The sequence below is a fragment of the Aethalodelphis obliquidens genome, unplaced genomic scaffold (genome assembly GCF_003676395.1).
Source record: "Aethalodelphis obliquidens isolate GAN/ISIS:26980383/991018 unplaced genomic scaffold, ASM367639v1 scaffold58, whole genome shotgun sequence".
Taxonomy (NCBI): Eukaryota; Metazoa; Chordata; class Mammalia; order Artiodactyla; family Delphinidae; genus Aethalodelphis; species Aethalodelphis obliquidens.
In genome coordinates, this window is record NW_020838002.1 from 10,448,016 (window position 1) to 10,464,067 (window position 16,052).

The 16,052-nt window shown below is 57.2% G+C and overlaps 1 protein-coding gene across 1 annotated transcript; it reads right to left on the minus strand.

The window, feature by feature from the left end:
• Window positions 1-1,810: 1,810 nt before the first annotated feature.
• On the minus strand, window positions 1,811-10,502 carry CA4 (carbonic anhydrase 4). Its single transcript, XM_027087308.1, has 8 exons — window positions 10,179-10,502; window positions 5,876-5,929; window positions 4,745-4,900; window positions 3,889-4,034; window positions 3,671-3,769; window positions 3,340-3,403; window positions 3,054-3,220; window positions 1,811-2,660 (listed from the first exon to the last, which is right to left on the minus strand). The coding sequence occupies exons 1-8, from the start codon at window positions 10,234-10,236 to the stop codon at window positions 2,466-2,468; spliced, it is 939 nt and encodes a 312-aa protein (XP_026943109.1). The 5' UTR covers window positions 10,237-10,502; the 3' UTR covers window positions 1,811-2,465.
• Window positions 10,503-16,052: the final 5,550 nt, after the last annotated feature.

Sequence of the window (16,052 nt, forward strand, 5' to 3'; positions counted from 1 at the left end):
ACAGCACCTGCTCTGGCCTCCAGTTGCAGGGGACAAGCTGTGCCCGTTGTGGCCCCCACTGGCCAGGTTTATTACTGCGGGGTCAGAGGGACGGCGGCGGGGGGCCGGGGGGAGGGTTGTGTGCCTGCAGTCGGGGGTTGGAGAGGCCCAGGGTCCCCTACTCGCTAGAAAAGAGCTGGGACTTCCTGGTTCTGCTGCCACATTATTCACTGAACGTTGCCTTGAGGGTGTAGTTGGGGGGGAGGGGCAGTTCAGACTTCTGAGAGCCCTGAGCCTGAAAGGGGGAGGGGAGGAGGAGGGCGCAGCTTGGAGCTTAGACCCCCCAGACTGCCTGCGTGGGAACCAAAGAGAACAGGTTCGTGTCCACACACCCCCTGCTGACACAAGCTGCCTGCTGTTGCCATAGTGACAGTAATACCAACACCCCCACCAAGGCTGGCTGTGTGGTCAGCAGTGAAGGGAGGGGTGCTTATTCTTGGTCACGAAGGAGGAAAGGGAGAGGGAGGCTGCTATGGAGGGGAGCAGCCCTTGTCCCTCAGCCTAGCTGCGGGTGGTCAGGGACTCTGAGGGTATCTGAGTGGGAGAAAGCTTAGAGGTCACCTCCTCCAACCAGGCCCCCTCCAGAGACCAACGGCAAGCCAGGGCTTCCAGCATCGGTAGTGGAATCCCATGTGTGCTGACCTAGCTCTGTGTCTTCCTGTGGGAATCTATCTCATCACCTCCAGACGGGAAGCCTGTTACAGAGAGGTTGTCCCTGCACCAGCTGACCTGGCCCCGGCCCCAGGGCCCCTCGCCACCCAGCAAGGCCCATTCTTGGCCTCTTCCCCTCTTCTCATGCTCCTCCAAAATCCATTCTTCTTTTTTTTTTTTAAGTTTATTTATTTTATTTATTTATTTTTGGCTGCGTTGGGTCCTTGCTGTGCACCGGCTTCCTCTAGTTGCGGCTACTCTTGGTTGCGGTAAGCGGGCTTCTCATTGCTGTGGCTTCTCTTGTTGCGGAGCACGGGCTCTAGGCGCGCAGACTTCAGTAGTTGCGGCACGTGGGCTCAGTAGTTGTGGCACGTGGGCTCTAGAGCTCAGGCTCAGTAGTTGTGGCGCACGGGCCTAGTTGCTCTGCGGCATGTGGGATCTTCCCGGACCAGGGCTCGAACCCATGTCCCCTGCATCAGCATGCAGATTCTTAACCACTGTGCCACCAGGGAAGCCCCCAAAATCCATTCTTAAAATCCATCTCACGGTCCTCCAAAACTCCAGCCCTGCCCTAGATGATGAGGTCCCGGAGCCTGAGGCCCCTCAACCCCTGGCCCCCTGGGCCCAGCCTGGCCTGGGACCTACCTGTGGGGCCCTTATTTCTTTCTCCCTGTTTTCTGGACCCTCCTCTCTGCACCTGCTGCCTCCTAGTCTCACTCCCTTCTTGGGCCCCAGAAAGGAAAAAGCCATTAGAGACAGGATCTTGGGGTGGGGGAGGTATGCCTTCATTGAAAGCTCCTAAGTTCAAGGGCCAAAGACCCTTGGATTCACCTGTGACCCAGTAGCTCCTGGATGAGGCATCAGTCCTAACTGCTCCCTGTATGCCTCACCCCTGCAGCCCCTGCACCACGGCCCCCGCTCCCCTCTCCCCCTTCCCCCTCCCCACCCTCCTCACTTGCCCACTGTCTCTCTCCCCCTCCCTCCCTCCCTCCCTCCCTCCCTCCCTCCCTCCATGCATGAACACTTGCTGGCCTCCAGGTGGCCTCCCCCCATTGGCTCCTGCAAGTCTTCTGATGGATGCCCCTTCCCACTGATTGACCACAGCCATCTGATACGGTATACAATGTGTCTCTTTATTTATAGTGTCTCCTGCTAGACTGTGAACTCCAGGAGGACAGGCATTTTGTCTGTCTCATTCCCCGCCACAGCCCCAGTGCCTAGAACATAGATGCTCAAGAAACACTGGGGCAAATAAATGAACCCCACTACCCACCCCACCTAGGCTGTACCCACACAGGACCCGCACTCTCCACCACTAGTACAGGGCGGAAGGTGCTGGCCGGCTCTCAGCTGGCTCTGCCGTGGCCTCACTCTGTGGCCTCCACCCAGCCTCCTTTCCTTTCTGGGCCTCAGCTTCCCCCATTATATAATGAAAGGCTGGATTGGAACTTCTCCAGCTGTGGCTGTGTTGGAGCTCTGAGGTCCCTTCGGCATCTCTCCAATTGGGGTGTCAACGGGGAATTCACAAAGGTGGGAGGGGTGCCGGCTCAGAAGAAATCTCCAGGCCCTAAGGCCCCACCCTGGCATGCTGGGGTGGGTTGAGGGGAGCAGGGCAGCAGTAGTTGTGGGAACTAAAAACAGACGTAAGAGAGGTTTCCCAAAAAACATGTCCCTGTTTTAATCATCACCAAAGTCCAACCCGGGAAGCCTGAGGAACAGAGGCTCAAGCCCTCTTAAGGGCTGAGACCAGAGGTCAGGTGTCCAAACATGAGTCGTCATCGGAGGAAGCCTGCTGTCAGGCAGGTGAGCACGGGGGCCAGCAGGGCGGGCAGCGGCAAGGGCAGCAGCCGTCCCGGGGCCTGGGACCTGAGAACCTGGCGCTGCCCCCGGGGCTGCAGGGGCCTGACATTGTCTGTCATTTTCAGTTTCTTCTCGTTGTCATAATACAGCTTCTGAGAGAATGCCAGGATCTGTGGAAGGCACAGGGCTCAGCAGGGAGGGATGAAGCTGGCGGAGCTGCACTCCTCACTGTGTGACCTCAGGCCAGTCGCCTGGCCTCTCTGAGCCCCCTCAGGTTCTTGTGCAGAGGAAAAGAATCAGGGATGTAAAGTGCTTTGCATCCATGGGGGCTCAGCTCCCATGCGTGTCCTAAGCAGAGGGGACTCGCAGCTCTGGGCTTTGAGGGCCTGTGATTACTATCACTATCATCACTGTTACCAGAGAACAGTGGTTCTCAAGCTTGAGCTTGCATTAGCCTCGACTGGGGGCTTGTTGAGCCCCAGACTGCCTGGGGCCCCCCGCAAAGGGACAGTTTCCAGGAGCTGACGCAGGGGAGGCTGCACCCTCAGCCGGGCCCCGTGTACCTGGTCCTTGTGGAGCTGAATGGGCTCCTGGAACACGGTCCAGACCACCTTCTCATCGCAGCCTGGTGTGGTGAGCGAGCCCGGGTAGCGGAAGTAGTGCCTCAGTTTCTCCTTCTTGGGGAGCAGGTCGAAGAGGCTGATGTTGTCTTTCAGCATGGTGTTCATATCTGGGGAGACTCACACACCTCACTCTGAGAGTACAGGCTCCTCCACCATCCAGACCTCATTCTGTAGGAAGAAGTCTTCTCCCCTCCCCCAGCCCCCCGCCTCCCGGGTCCTGACTCACTGGGATTGGGGATGTCAGACAGCGCCTGCACCAGTGGCTGGAAGTTAACATTCTCGGATCCGGCCTGGAACAGGAGGGAAAGGGGCTTGAGAGAGGCTTGTGGGGAGCCGGTGGAGACCACCAGTTCACTCTCCCAGTCTGGGGTGGGGCGGGCATGCAGCTTCTGGGACTGAGGCCCTCAAAGGCCCTGGGATCCCCACATGGGGAGGTACAAGTCACTGAGAAACAGAGGGGAAGTCGGAGCTTCTCCAGCCCCTCCCGCCTTGCTGGGATCCCAGGTCTCTGGATCCTAAGAAGCAGCGCCTCGAGCCCTGAGGGACGGCAGCCCCACCTCCACCATGAAGGCCAGCACCGCGATCTCATCTTTGGGGTCCTGGTTCTGGTTCGTGTTCCTTGATGTCCCCTTTTCTTTCTCATGTACCACGTGCATCTGGTAAGGGGTGAGAGGGATGGAGAGAGAACCCGTCAGGGTGCTGGACCCTCCTTCTTGCCCAAGGCAAGTATACCCAGAGCCCAGCCAAGGCATCCACCTGGGAAGAGGTCCCTCACCTCCATGGCAAAGCGATCCCCGTCGAAGCTGTGCTCCGAGCCCCAGTCCAGCACCTTGGACCAGTGCAGGTGCAGCTGCTTGGCCCGGTACCGGGCGGCCAGTCCTCCTCCAGCAATTGAGGCCTCGGCCCCCAGCAACACCATCACTGGAGGGCACAGGAGGGGGCAGAGTCCTCACACCCACCTCCCCCAGCCTCTCCCAGCCCCTCATCCCAGCTCCAGCCAAGCAGGACCTTCTCTCCTACCTCGCACCCTTCGCGGGCTACGGTCCCGGGCCTGAAGGGACAGGAACAGTGGTACAGCCTGGACCTTCCCCTGGCCCCCTCCTCGGCCTCCCTGTCTGCCTCTCCCTCTGTACACCCCTCACTGCCCAAACATGCAGCTCAGCCCGGTCCCGCCCGTGCTTCAACCCCCTCCATGCGTGGTGCCCCAATGTTCCCAGGGCCACATCCAAACTCCTCAGCCCTGGGCAACCTGCCCCAGGCCCAGCTGGACTGACCCTGGGCTGGCTCTGTCCTCCATGCACGTGGGGCCACATGCAGCCCTTTGAACACCCCAAGCTGTTTCACGCCTCTGTGCCATGCTGTCCCTTCTTCCTAGAACCTGTCCCCTCCCCCACTACAGATTGCTCTGATACAGGATTGAAAATACTGATAGAATGTTCCCTCCTTTCCAAAGTCCACCCTGCTTTCCCCACCCCACCCTCCCAGGGATTTTCAGCCTCTCCTCAGCAAAAGTGGACAACCTGGTGTGCCCTGCCAGGAGGAGCCCAACCCTCCAGTCCTTGGGGAACTTGGGTCCCAGGATCCCATGCCCCTGCGGTCCGGGGCCTGCATCCAGCCCATCTGAGACCTACCTGAGTGGCCATTGTTTTGCACGGCCCACTTTTGCTTCTTGTCATAGCCGGAGAAGGAGAAGGGTCCCAGGTTTGGGTCCAGCAGTGTCTTGGCAGTGGCGATGTTGATGGGGGACTGGTGGTCATTCTGGCAGCTATCGCCCCACTGGTCTGGCCCTGAGCAGGGAGGGAGGGTGGGCTGGGAGTCAGGGGCGCCTGGCACCGAGGTGTGGCATCTTCCACCCCACTCAGGTCAGGCCCAGCTCAAGGCAGCAAGGTCTTTGGATGGCTGGCAGGCTGTGCTGGGGGGATGCCCAGCACAGAACTCCACCCTCACCCCTCTCCCTCCTCAGACACTCACACTCACACAAAACCAGCAAGGCGTGGTGTGGACAGGGTAGGACTAGGGTGTGAGCTCTGGGGTAGGGGACCACCTCAGATGCTGGGCTGTGAAAGGAAAGCTCCGTGATAACCTGCTTCCTAGGGGTTCCGAAGTTCAAAGGAGGTTGATGGGAGAGTGCGTGGAAGCAGTGGAGTCCCCTGGAAGGGCCGCTTGTGAAAGGACCCCGTGACTTGACACTAAGCTTTATCTGAGCCCTGGGAGGCAGGGAAGGAGCCCCAGGGGAGCCCAGCCCCCTGCACCCAGGACCTCCCACACCAGTGAGTGGGGCCGGGGGGTTGGGGAGCACTGTCCAGTCACCAAAACAGCAACGGTGGGAGGAAAGCAGATTGCAGGAAACTGGGCAGCGCTTGAAAAAGTACAAAGAACCGCCACGCAGGCCCACACGCAGGGGTGTCACTGGAACAGAATCAACTCTCCATTTTGTTATGAGAGGAGCAAAATGAATTTCTCGCTTTGATGCTGCTCCTGATTTATTTCAGAGGACCAGAGGGCTGACTCTCTTGGTGTCAGAGACGATGACAGGAGGTCCCAGTAAAAACTCAGGTCACTCTATGTTCCCTGTGCCCTGAGCACCAGGAGAGAGAGAGAGAGAGAGAGAGAGAGAGTGTGTGTGTGTGTGTGTGTGTGTGTGCGTGCGTGCGTGTGCGTGTGTGTGTGTTAGGAGCTGATATCTGACTGGGGCCACCATCACCTCATCCTTCCCACCTTCCCTGGGTCTCCATTTCAATCTGGAGACTCGCTGCACTTACCCAAGCAGGTGTAGTTGGAGGGTTTGACTTGATTCTGGTAGCACCAGTGTGACCCTGGAACAGAGAGAGGAAGGATGTGAGGCCTGTGCAGAAGCATGTCAGTGTATCTGTGTACACACACATCTGTCCCTATGAGTGCCAGTGAACTGTGTGCACACAAGCAACTGTGTGTGTGTGTGTGTGTGTGTGTGTACACAGTGGGCCAGAGGCTGGGAATATCCCTGGAGTCAGAACCTGGCCTGAGATGGGATAGAGCATTCCTGGGGTGGCATCCTGGGGGACAGAGGGCCCAGGGGAAGGAGCCTTAAGAAGAAACTGTAGGGATGGAGAAGGAGGCAGTCGAAACAGCCAGGCTCCAGGCGTCCCTGACCCACAGCCAATCCACTGGTCCCCTTGCCCAGGGCACTGTCCTCAGAGAAGGCAGACCAGACAGCCAGCAGCCCTTGAGGGGCCCTCCAAGGCGGGTCAGCTCTCCCCAGGGGCTAGCCTGGACACTCTCTACCTGTTGCTCCTCAGCCTCCCCCTCCCTCCTTGCATCCCCTCCCTCAAACCTGGAAGGGAGGCTGGTGAGAGGGGAAGAGGAGGCCCCCCAGGACAATACAGCCAAGTTCAGCCTGGCTGCTTTCCCAGAGTTGATGGGATGATGAGGGAGATTAGGCTAGTCCCTCCCTGGAACACACCCTCTTGTGCTATTAAGACCCATTCTTGTCTAAACTCTCACAGTCCTGCAGGGAGGAAGGCGGCTAGGTCTTTTCCCCTGTCCCTCCAACCTGCAGTCCTGGTGTTTGGGACCAGACAGACTTGCCTTCCCATCCCCCACTCGCCTCCGGACAGGAGAACCAGCATCTCTGAAAAAAGGCTGCATCATGGATGTAGCTCACTAATGCAAGATGTTGACAACAGGGCAAACCGTGCACATGGGAACCCTCTCCTCTGTGCTCTCTGCTTGATGTTTCCGTAAACCTGAAACGCCTCTAAAATTACTCTATTGATTTTTAAAAGAAAGTCTGTGTCAGCAGGGTGGACAAAGCATTTGATCAGAGCTGGAATTCTAGCTGGGCCACTTAGGAGCTGTGGGTTTGAGGACAAGTCACTTAATCTCTCTGAGCCTTAGTTTTGCTGTCTGTAAAATGGAACTAATACCATCCACCTCATAGGACTGTGGGGAGGATTAAATGAGAGACGGTAGAGAGTGCTCCAGGCAGTTGGAATTTAGTCAAGTCCCTGACGAGTCCTTCCCTTCTCCTTGGCTTCCTCCCTCCCTCCCCTCCTCAACCTCCTGTCAGGGCACAGATGGCCAAAGTCAAGGAGAGAAATGAAGTGAGCTGGAAAGAACTCAGGGATGAGGAAATTCCTAAGAAAAGCAGAGCTTCCTGCTCAGCCTGAGCTAAGGCCTCTGAGCACATCCATCCCCATCCAAGCCCACCTCCTCTGGGGTCCCTGCAATGGGCATGGGGTGGAGAGGGGGCAGGTTCTCGGCAGGGGCTGGGAGGAAGGCCAGGAGACTGAGCACCTATAGGAAATTGGCCACCCCGCACTCTGGGCCCTTCAGAGCCACCTGGGGTTTCCCAGTCTCCCAGGTCTGGATCAAATGCTGTGCCTACTTTGCTGACACAGCCTCTTTCAGAGATGAACAGTGCCTGCAGTGTCTTCCCCTGGCCAGTCCACCCCCTGCCCGGGACAGGGTTCTGCTGACCCTGGGACTTGCTGCATCTGGGCAAGCCTGACGAGGGTCAGCTCTGCAAAGGGCAGTGGCCACTTCCCATCCAGGCCCGTCTCTGCGTGTTGGCAGACTCTGATGCCGAAGCCCACCACCCGGCCTCCAGTCCTGGCTCTGACTCTTGCTTATTCTCTGCAAGAGAGTTCATTAACTTTTCTGAGCCCACTTTCTTCCTTCCTTCCTCAGGCAGAAGGAGCTGCCACTGATCTCCCAGAGGCAGTGTCTAAGGACACACTGGATGGGAGGTCATTTGCATCCGTGAAAGGCTTCCTGTTATGATTCTCCTGGGTCTCAGAGGTCCTGAAAGGCAGAAGGCGCATCTGAGGTAGAGCTGGCCCCTCCTGGTGACTGATACCCAGGGGGAAGCTGTTTTCAGGGGAAGCCTGGCTTGAGCCGGAACCCTCAGGAGCCAGCTCTGACGGGTGGAACCCCTGTCAGCCTCCCTGGAGCCCAGCTGGTCCAGGCTGAGCTTTTCTGAGGAATTTGCTCCTCCCTGCTTCTGGCTACAGCTCCTAGGGTTGTCATGGTGACCTCTGATCCACTGTCTTAATCACAGAGACTTTTGACCCACTTGGTTGAATGCTCTTGAAACTACCCTCTTTAGGAAGCAGAAGCCAGGAAAATGTGATGTTGATGAGGCCAAGGCTGGGGGTCAGGTCTGTATCTAAAGGCTGAAGGTAGGGGCTGGTTTTTAGGCAAGTGGTGGCAGGGTCACGGAGCAGCTCAGACTCCTGTACTGGTTCATGAGGGAGCAGCCCTTACAGATAATTACCAGCCAGTTCTCTCAGGCCACTTCCTAGAGGACCTGGGAAGGAGAGGAGCTACCCACAGGTCTTGGCTCCAAGCTCAGATGCTGCCTAGTCCATCTGCCCTGACCAGAGATGGAGTGAGAGAACTAACGACCATCGCCAGTCACCCAGTCACTGTCCCCCACCCTTGACGTACCCACCACCCCAGCCCCCTGCTTTAGAGCTGATTGAAGAAGTTCTCTCGGGTGGACCTTGCTCACCGCACCCTCCCACTCCAGGGGGAGGGAGGAATCCTGAAAACCAGCTCAGCGAAACCCGAAGATGCCCTGGGCAAAGTCTCAGCAGCTCCTGGCTAGGTCTGGGACTCTGAAGGGGCCTATGACCCTCTCCCCTCCTCTCTCCCTGGCAGCAGATGGTCTGAGGACGTCGATGTACAGCCTGGTCACTCTCCAGCCTCAGGTTCCCTAGGAGATGAAATGGGGCGGCGGGGGGGGAAGGCAGGACCCTCAGCAGCTCCCCGTCAGAAAGCCTCCGCGCTTAAGGGGAGCACAGCTTGTGAGAGGGGGCGGCTGAGAGAGAGTCCTGGCTGGCGGGGCCCAGGCCATGTGGCTACGGAGTGCCTGCTATGTGCCACACAGGCACGGCACTAAGCACCTACTCCCACCATCTTATTTGAATCCTCAGAACAATACCTGAGTCAGATTACTCTCTGTTTTGTAAGCGAGGAAACTGACTTACCCAAGGAGGAAACTGACTTACCCAGGAGGGAAGTGACCCAAAGCCACACAGCTACAAAGCAGCCGCATTAATTGCAAAGCATTTCTCTTTCTACAAGCCCAGCAGCTTAAGTAGGTTTCAAACCTCCAACCCTACGTGTTAAAATGTTCACATCCCGCCTTTTCTGTTTCCTCCTCTCCTAGGAGGAGGCCGGGAGTTGCTGCAGGATGCCCCTCATACCCCACCATGGGCCAGCTAAGGGTCTCCTTCTCTGCTGCTGAGGGAACCCTCAGCCCTCACCCATGACTCCAAGAGAGGAGCATCTAGCTTTAGAGAGGAGATTCGGCCAGGAGGACCCCAAGGACCATCCGAGGGGTAGCTGAGATGGGGACTGGCAGATGGGGGCCTCCTTCCAAGGAGATGGGGACCCCCGTGGGGCCGCAGAGAAGGTGCCAGATTGGATCCCTGTGCCCGGACGCTGGAGGCGCCTTCAGCTCCTTATCAAATATTAACACCCCTCTCCTGCCACGTTCCACATAGGCGAATAATTAAGAGCTCGGCCTCACCATTAATCTTTAAACGAAAATCACCCTGGCCGGAAAGACCGGCTTGGCTCGGGTCTCCGGATGTCCCCCTCCAGGCTCCCTACACAGTTCTGGAGGTGAAGGGTGCTGGCAGCGTCCGGGGACAAGGCACCCAGGGTGGGAAGCGGGATGAGCGGGCCCCACTGCACCCAGTTTGTTGTCCTTGCCCCGGGCCGGGGGCAGCCACCAAGCACTGAGCCCCCGCCGGACGGACAGCGACCCACGACAGACGGAGGAACACCAGAAAGGGTAAGAAACGGAGGCGCGCGCCGCGGCGGCTCAGAGACGCATCCTTGCCTCGGACCCGCACGGCGCCCAGCGAAGGGCCCCGGGCCCCGCACACCGCAGTCGCGCACACGCTTTGCACCCGCTGCCCCTCGCCCGCCGCGCCCGGCCGCCCGCGCCTCTCCGCTCCCGCCGCCCGCGCCGCCCCATCGCCCGCGGGCGCAGCCTTGGCGGGGGGCGCGGGGCCCCAGCACCGAGGGGCCACGGAAGGGCCACCGAGGGGTCCCGGGGCCGAAGCCCTCGTTCACCTGCGCGGGCCCAGGGCCGGGCGGCGGCGAGGACCAGGAGCGCCGGCAGCAGCTGCATCCTGCGCAGGAGTGGCGACGCCGCCGAGCCGGGGACCGCGCGCTGAAGAGGCCGCCGGGGGTCCGCCGTCCTGCCGACCCAGGTTTTATAGCGGAGCCGCGACGGGAGGGAGCCCCGACAGCAGGACGCGGGTAGCGGCTCCTCCCCCTGGCGGGTCCTCCCCTCACCTGTCCCTGATCTAAGAGCCTCCACGCCCCCACTTGCGCTCCGTACCCACCCCCACCGCCTGGTCACCTTCCGACCGGTGCGCGAGGGCCCCTCACCCACCCGCGTCCTTCAGCGCAGAGGCGGCGCCCACCTGCCTCGCTCCTCCCCTGTCCCACACCTGGTCTCTGGTTTGGGACCAGGGTAGCGACATTGCAACATACTCGATCCACACAAGGGTGGGGACCCCGAATTCCTGCCTTGGTTCGTTTTGGCGTGGACCGCTGCGCAGCCCTCTCGCCTCCGAAGCAGCCCGCGGGGGCCTTGGAATGGGCTGGGGCTGGAGGTTCGGGGAATGGAGATAGCGTCGGAGGGATGACGGAGTTGAGGGATGTGCGATGGTGTTTCTTGAATCCGGTGTCCCCAGAAAGAGGGCTTGCTTTTCTGTCTCAGGCAGTGACGGCTGATTCTCTGGGTCTTATCTCTTTTTCTGTTCCCTCCCAGGCTGCTCCAAACTTAATTTCTAAGCAACCCAGGTACTGCCCCGTGGTCCAATGGCTAAGACTCTGTGCTCCCAGTGCAGGGGGCTGGGGTTCGAGCCCTAGTCAGGGAACTAGATCTCACATGCCGTAACTAAAGATCCCACATGCCGCAACTAAGACGCGGCGCAGTCAAATAAATATTTGAATTATATTAAAAAAAAAAAAACCCAAAGACTGTTCTTCTAACACAGAGTGAGGACACTTATGAATTTCTGTGCAAGTGTGTATGTGATGGCCAGCGCTGGGGATGCTGAGGGGGCGGAACTGAGTAATGGATTGCAAAGAGGCTCAGTGAGAGAGGAACTAATGGGGTCAGAGGAGAGGGGCTGGTCCTGTTGAGCGCACCACCCCCCCCACCCCGACCGCAGAGATAAGATGGGAAGAGAAGAGACTGGGGTCTGAATGGATCTCTCCTTTTCTCATCTGCCAGAATCTTCAGAGGAGTTCAGGGAAAGAAAACTTGCCTTGGAGGAGGCCCTAGCATTTAGGGAAATGGGGCTGGGGGCCTCCATGAGAGGAAGCTGCCTCTTGTCTCACGAAGGATGCTCCCTCTCCTGGACTTGGCTCGCCTGCTACAATGCCTCTATAGACCCCTTCATGGCTCTAGGTACTGTGTGTCCCACATGGGGTGGGGACTTCCGTGGCAGTTTGAGAAGCTCACTCAGACTTGAGTGGGGAATATGGACTTGGGTGGGCCTGGGCCCCCTCCTTCAACAGGAAGCCCCAGTTTTCTGGTCTAGTCACTTCCCCATCCTCTGCCAACCTCTCAGCACCCACGGGCCTTTGAACTTAGGCAAGAGACCTCCGAGGAGGGATTGCCTCCTCCAGAACTATCTGGGCAAAGGGGCTTCCTCCCTGCTTAGAGTCCTGGCTGACTGCCCCCCACCTTCTGGCCCAGGATCACACAGCCTCAAGGAGCAGCTTTGATCCTCCAGAGAGGAGAGCGGGGGAAGCCACATCAGGCTTAGGGTCCTATTGTCTGTGCTGCGTTAGAATTGCATCAACAGCCTGGGACTTGGACAGTCAGGGGAGGGATTCCACACCCCGGGATCTTTTCTGGTGGAGTCGATTTGTGTTCACAAGGCTGTAAAAATATATCTTTTAGGACTGGGGAATTGAGTGGGGAGGAAGCCCGTTCCTGGGAATGAAGTCTACTTCAGGGGTCCCTGTAACCCCAAGCCAGCCCCCCTTACAGGCAGGAGAGAGACTTAGAAACCTTTGGTGGGGTTAAGGGGCTATTGACTGGTGACCTTAGAGTCACTTCAAAGTCCCTTTGGGAAGAGGAAGAGGAAGCTGGTTTCTAAGTAATCCTCTCCCTTCCCATCAGCGCAGCCCCTACTATGTTTTGGGCCAATGAGCTGGGGGAGGAGAACCAGGCCCCTGTGTGGTGTTCCTTCTGAGGCATGGGGAGGGGGAGGAGGTTAAGAACGGGCACTTCCTCAAGGATGCGTCTTAATCACGGGTACCACCGAGACTGCACATTGCGACGCGGGAAGTCAAGGGGCGTAGCTCCTGCTCTATCCATCATCTCTGATTCCAAGGTTACAAAAGGCAGGTTACTTTGTGTTACCAAGGTCACCCAGCCTTATCTCCCAGCCTGGACCCCTGTCCTGCCTGCCGTAAACTTGTCACCTGTCACCATCTAGTCACCCTGGGCCTAGTTTCCCTGGAGGGGACATGACCCCTCATTACAGCAGGGATCATTAGATCAGGGATGGGCCCTGCTATGTCTCAATGGGGCCCATAAAGCTGCCAGCCCAGGCCCAGCTGTCCCAGCCCTGCTACAGCCTCCTTCCTCTTACTCCACACAGGGTCCCTGAGCTTCCTGTGTTCAAGTCCCTGCTCTTCCTTTGACTCAGGGATGACCTAGGGCAACTTTCTTACTCCTCTCTGATGGCAACTTCCCCACCTATAAAGTGGTGATGATAACCCTGCCCTGCTGACCTCTGCCAATAAACAGTTACTGGGCCAGAGGCTGCCCAGCCCAGACTTTCACAACCAGCCTCCTGGTGCCTTGGGTGTAGCCACTGGGCCATTGCGGAGGCAGAAATGAATCACAGTTCTCCTCCTCTGAGGCTTTTCACGCCATGGCCCTGTCTGGAACAGGAGGAAGGCGCTCGGGGAGCTGCAGGGCTTTGAGATCAGACAACCCTGGATCAGCTGTGGCTCTACCCACTTGCTTTGTGACATCAGCCAAACCTTGGTTTTCTTCATCTGTGAAATAAAAATCACATCCCTATCTTCCTCATATGTTTCTTTCTATTCTTTTCTTTTCTTTTCTTTTTGACGTGGACCATTTTTAAATCTTCATTGAATTTATTACAATATTGCTTCTGTTTTATATTTTGTTTTTTTGGCTGCGAGGCACATGGGATCTTAGTTCCCCAACCAGGGATCGAACCCGCACCCACTGCATTGGAAGGCGAAGTCTTAACCACTGGACCACCAGGGAAGTCCCCCTTATAGGTTTCTGATTCTCATGATTCATTGTGAGAACTCAAGTGACTGAAGCCTGAGGAGGGCTGACCAGGGGCCTGGGCACATGAGCACACTTCATCATGACCTCTGTCTAAGTAGATGTCCTTTCACCTGGATTGAACATGACCCTAGGCAGGCATGGATGTGACATTGAGTGGAAGCGGTCACTGAGCTAGGCCGAGGAGGGGCCCTGGCACATCCAGGCTCCTCTTGGTCTCCCAAGACCTAGGGAGGGGTGAGGAAGGCTGAGGGACAAGGAGGGAAGCCCCAACTGCAGGGACCCAAAAAGCTGAGATTCGGATTCAGCCTCTCCTGGGACTCTGCTGGGCTTGGGGTGGAGACACAGGGGAGCAAGACGCTGCATTCCTGGTGTTCATAGGTCAGAGGAAGGCCTAGGACATATCCCTTAACAGGAGACTACCAGGTCTGTGATCAGGGGGTGAGGTGGGCAGATGGAGAGAAGGCAGAAGCTTAGAATAGGTTTTGGAGCAACACTGCCCTGGATTCACATCCCCACCTCACACTCACCCTTCCCTCCTTCAAGCTCAGTGTCCTGATCAGGAAAATGGGGATGAAGACAGCGCCTCCCTCACTGGTCAGGTATGGTCAGGATTCAGCTAGATAATGCTGGGTAAAGAGCCTGGTGGAGGCCCAGGCACTTAGCAAGTGCTCAATAAACCTCAGCTGTTAAGTATAACTGTTACGGGTAGGAATAGCAGATGCCCATGATGTTACAGGAACCCAGAGGACTGGCACCTGGCCCAGCCAGTGGGTGGGGAGCTGAGGGCGGGGGGAGGGGGAGGCTTCCTGGAGAAAATGAGTCTCAAGCTGAGTATTAGAAGACACACAGATGTTAACACGAAAAGGGAAGGGAAATCCAGGCAAAGGAAACAGACTGAGAGAAGGCATAGAGGTGGGGTGAGAGGGAGAGTGCTCAGGGATGAGGCTGGAGAGGTACTTGGCCCCAGAGAGAGCAGACTGGTATGTTGGGATTAGAAAGTTGGACTGACCTTTCCTTTTTTTTTTTTTAACAAATTTATTTATTTTTGGCTGCATTGGGTCTTCGTTGCTGCGCGCGGGCTTTCTCTAGTTGTGGTGAGTGGAGGCTACTCTTCGTTGCAGTGCACAGGCTTATTATTTCAGGCTTCTCTTGAGGCTTCTCTTGTTGCAGAGCATGGGCTTCTAGGCACACGGGCTTCAGTAGTTGTGGTGCACAGGCTTACTAGTTGTGGCTCATGGGTTAAGAGTGCAGGCTTAGTAGTTGTGGCACACGGGCTTAGTTGCTCTGCAGCATGTGGGATCTTCCCGGACCAGGGCTCAAACATGTCCCCTGCATTGGCAGGTGGATTCTTAACCACTGTGCCACCAGGGAAGTCCCCTGATCTTTCCTTTGATAAGGGGTAGATATCAAGATCCTGATTTTTTTTTTTTTTTTTTTGTGATACGCGGACCTCTCACTGTTGTGGCCTCTCCCATTGCAGAGCACAGGCTCCGGACGCGCAGGCTCAGCGACCATGGCTCACGGGCCCAGCCGCTCCGCGGCATGTGGGATCTTCCCGGAGCGGGGCACGAACCCGTGTCCTCTGCATCGGCAGGCGGACTCTCAACCACTGCGCCACCAGGGAAGCCCAAGATCCTGATTTTATAGGCCAGGAAATATTCTCAGAGTAACTCGGCCATTGAAAGAGACAGGGATCCTCAGCTACCTTGAGTTATGGAAGAGGGAGCTGAGGCTCAGAGAGCGTAGTGACTCATCCATGTTACCCAGCAAGGAAAGAGCAGAGCTGGGATTGGAACCCTAGTGTCCTGCCCCGCCCCCATTCTCTTTCCATGCCATCTCATCCCCCCACCACACACACCTTCCTCCCATTGGAGCCCCCAGCCTCCATCTCCCCTTGCTTTCTGCACCTGCAGAGTCCCCTTCAATTAACAGGGAAACGTTTGCAGAGACTCCAGCTTTCGTGTCCCTGGATATTGAGATTAAACCTACATGCAAAGGGAGCACATGCAGGGGCTTCCCTGGTGGCACAGTGGTTAGGAATCCACCTGCCAATGCAGGGGACACAGGTTCGATCCCTGGTCCTGGAATATCCTATATGCTGCGGAGCAGCTAAGCCCGTGCGCCACAACTACTGAGCCTGCGCTCTAGAGCCCGTGCTCTGCAGCAAGAGTAGCTACCGCAATGAGAAGCCTGTGCACTGCAATGTAGAGTAGCCCCTGCTCGCCGCAACTAGAGAAAGGCCGTGCACAGCAACGAAGACCCAACGCAGCCAAAAATAAATAGATAAAATAAATAAATTTTTAAAAAAAGGGGGGGAGCACGTGCAAAGTGGGCTCCACCATTCCGGAACCTGGATCTCTGCCATAATCTAGCAGAGACAAGAAAGCACCTCTCCAGCCAGCATCTGTGGAAGCTGCAGTCCCTCTTCCCTGGTCGTCACACCCACCCTATTTCTCTGGCCTGTAGAGAGAACCCCGGGGGAGCAGGAAGGGGGTAACAGAGAGGAGCTATCATGGGGGCAGGATTGGGGCCTCCTTAGCAGAGAGGTTTGTGGAAACTTCTACCCCTGAACATTTTGAAATAATAGTAGCAGCAAGAAGCATGGAATAATCCAGCAGTGGAGATGCCATATGTCTGTTCCCGCCCCGTAG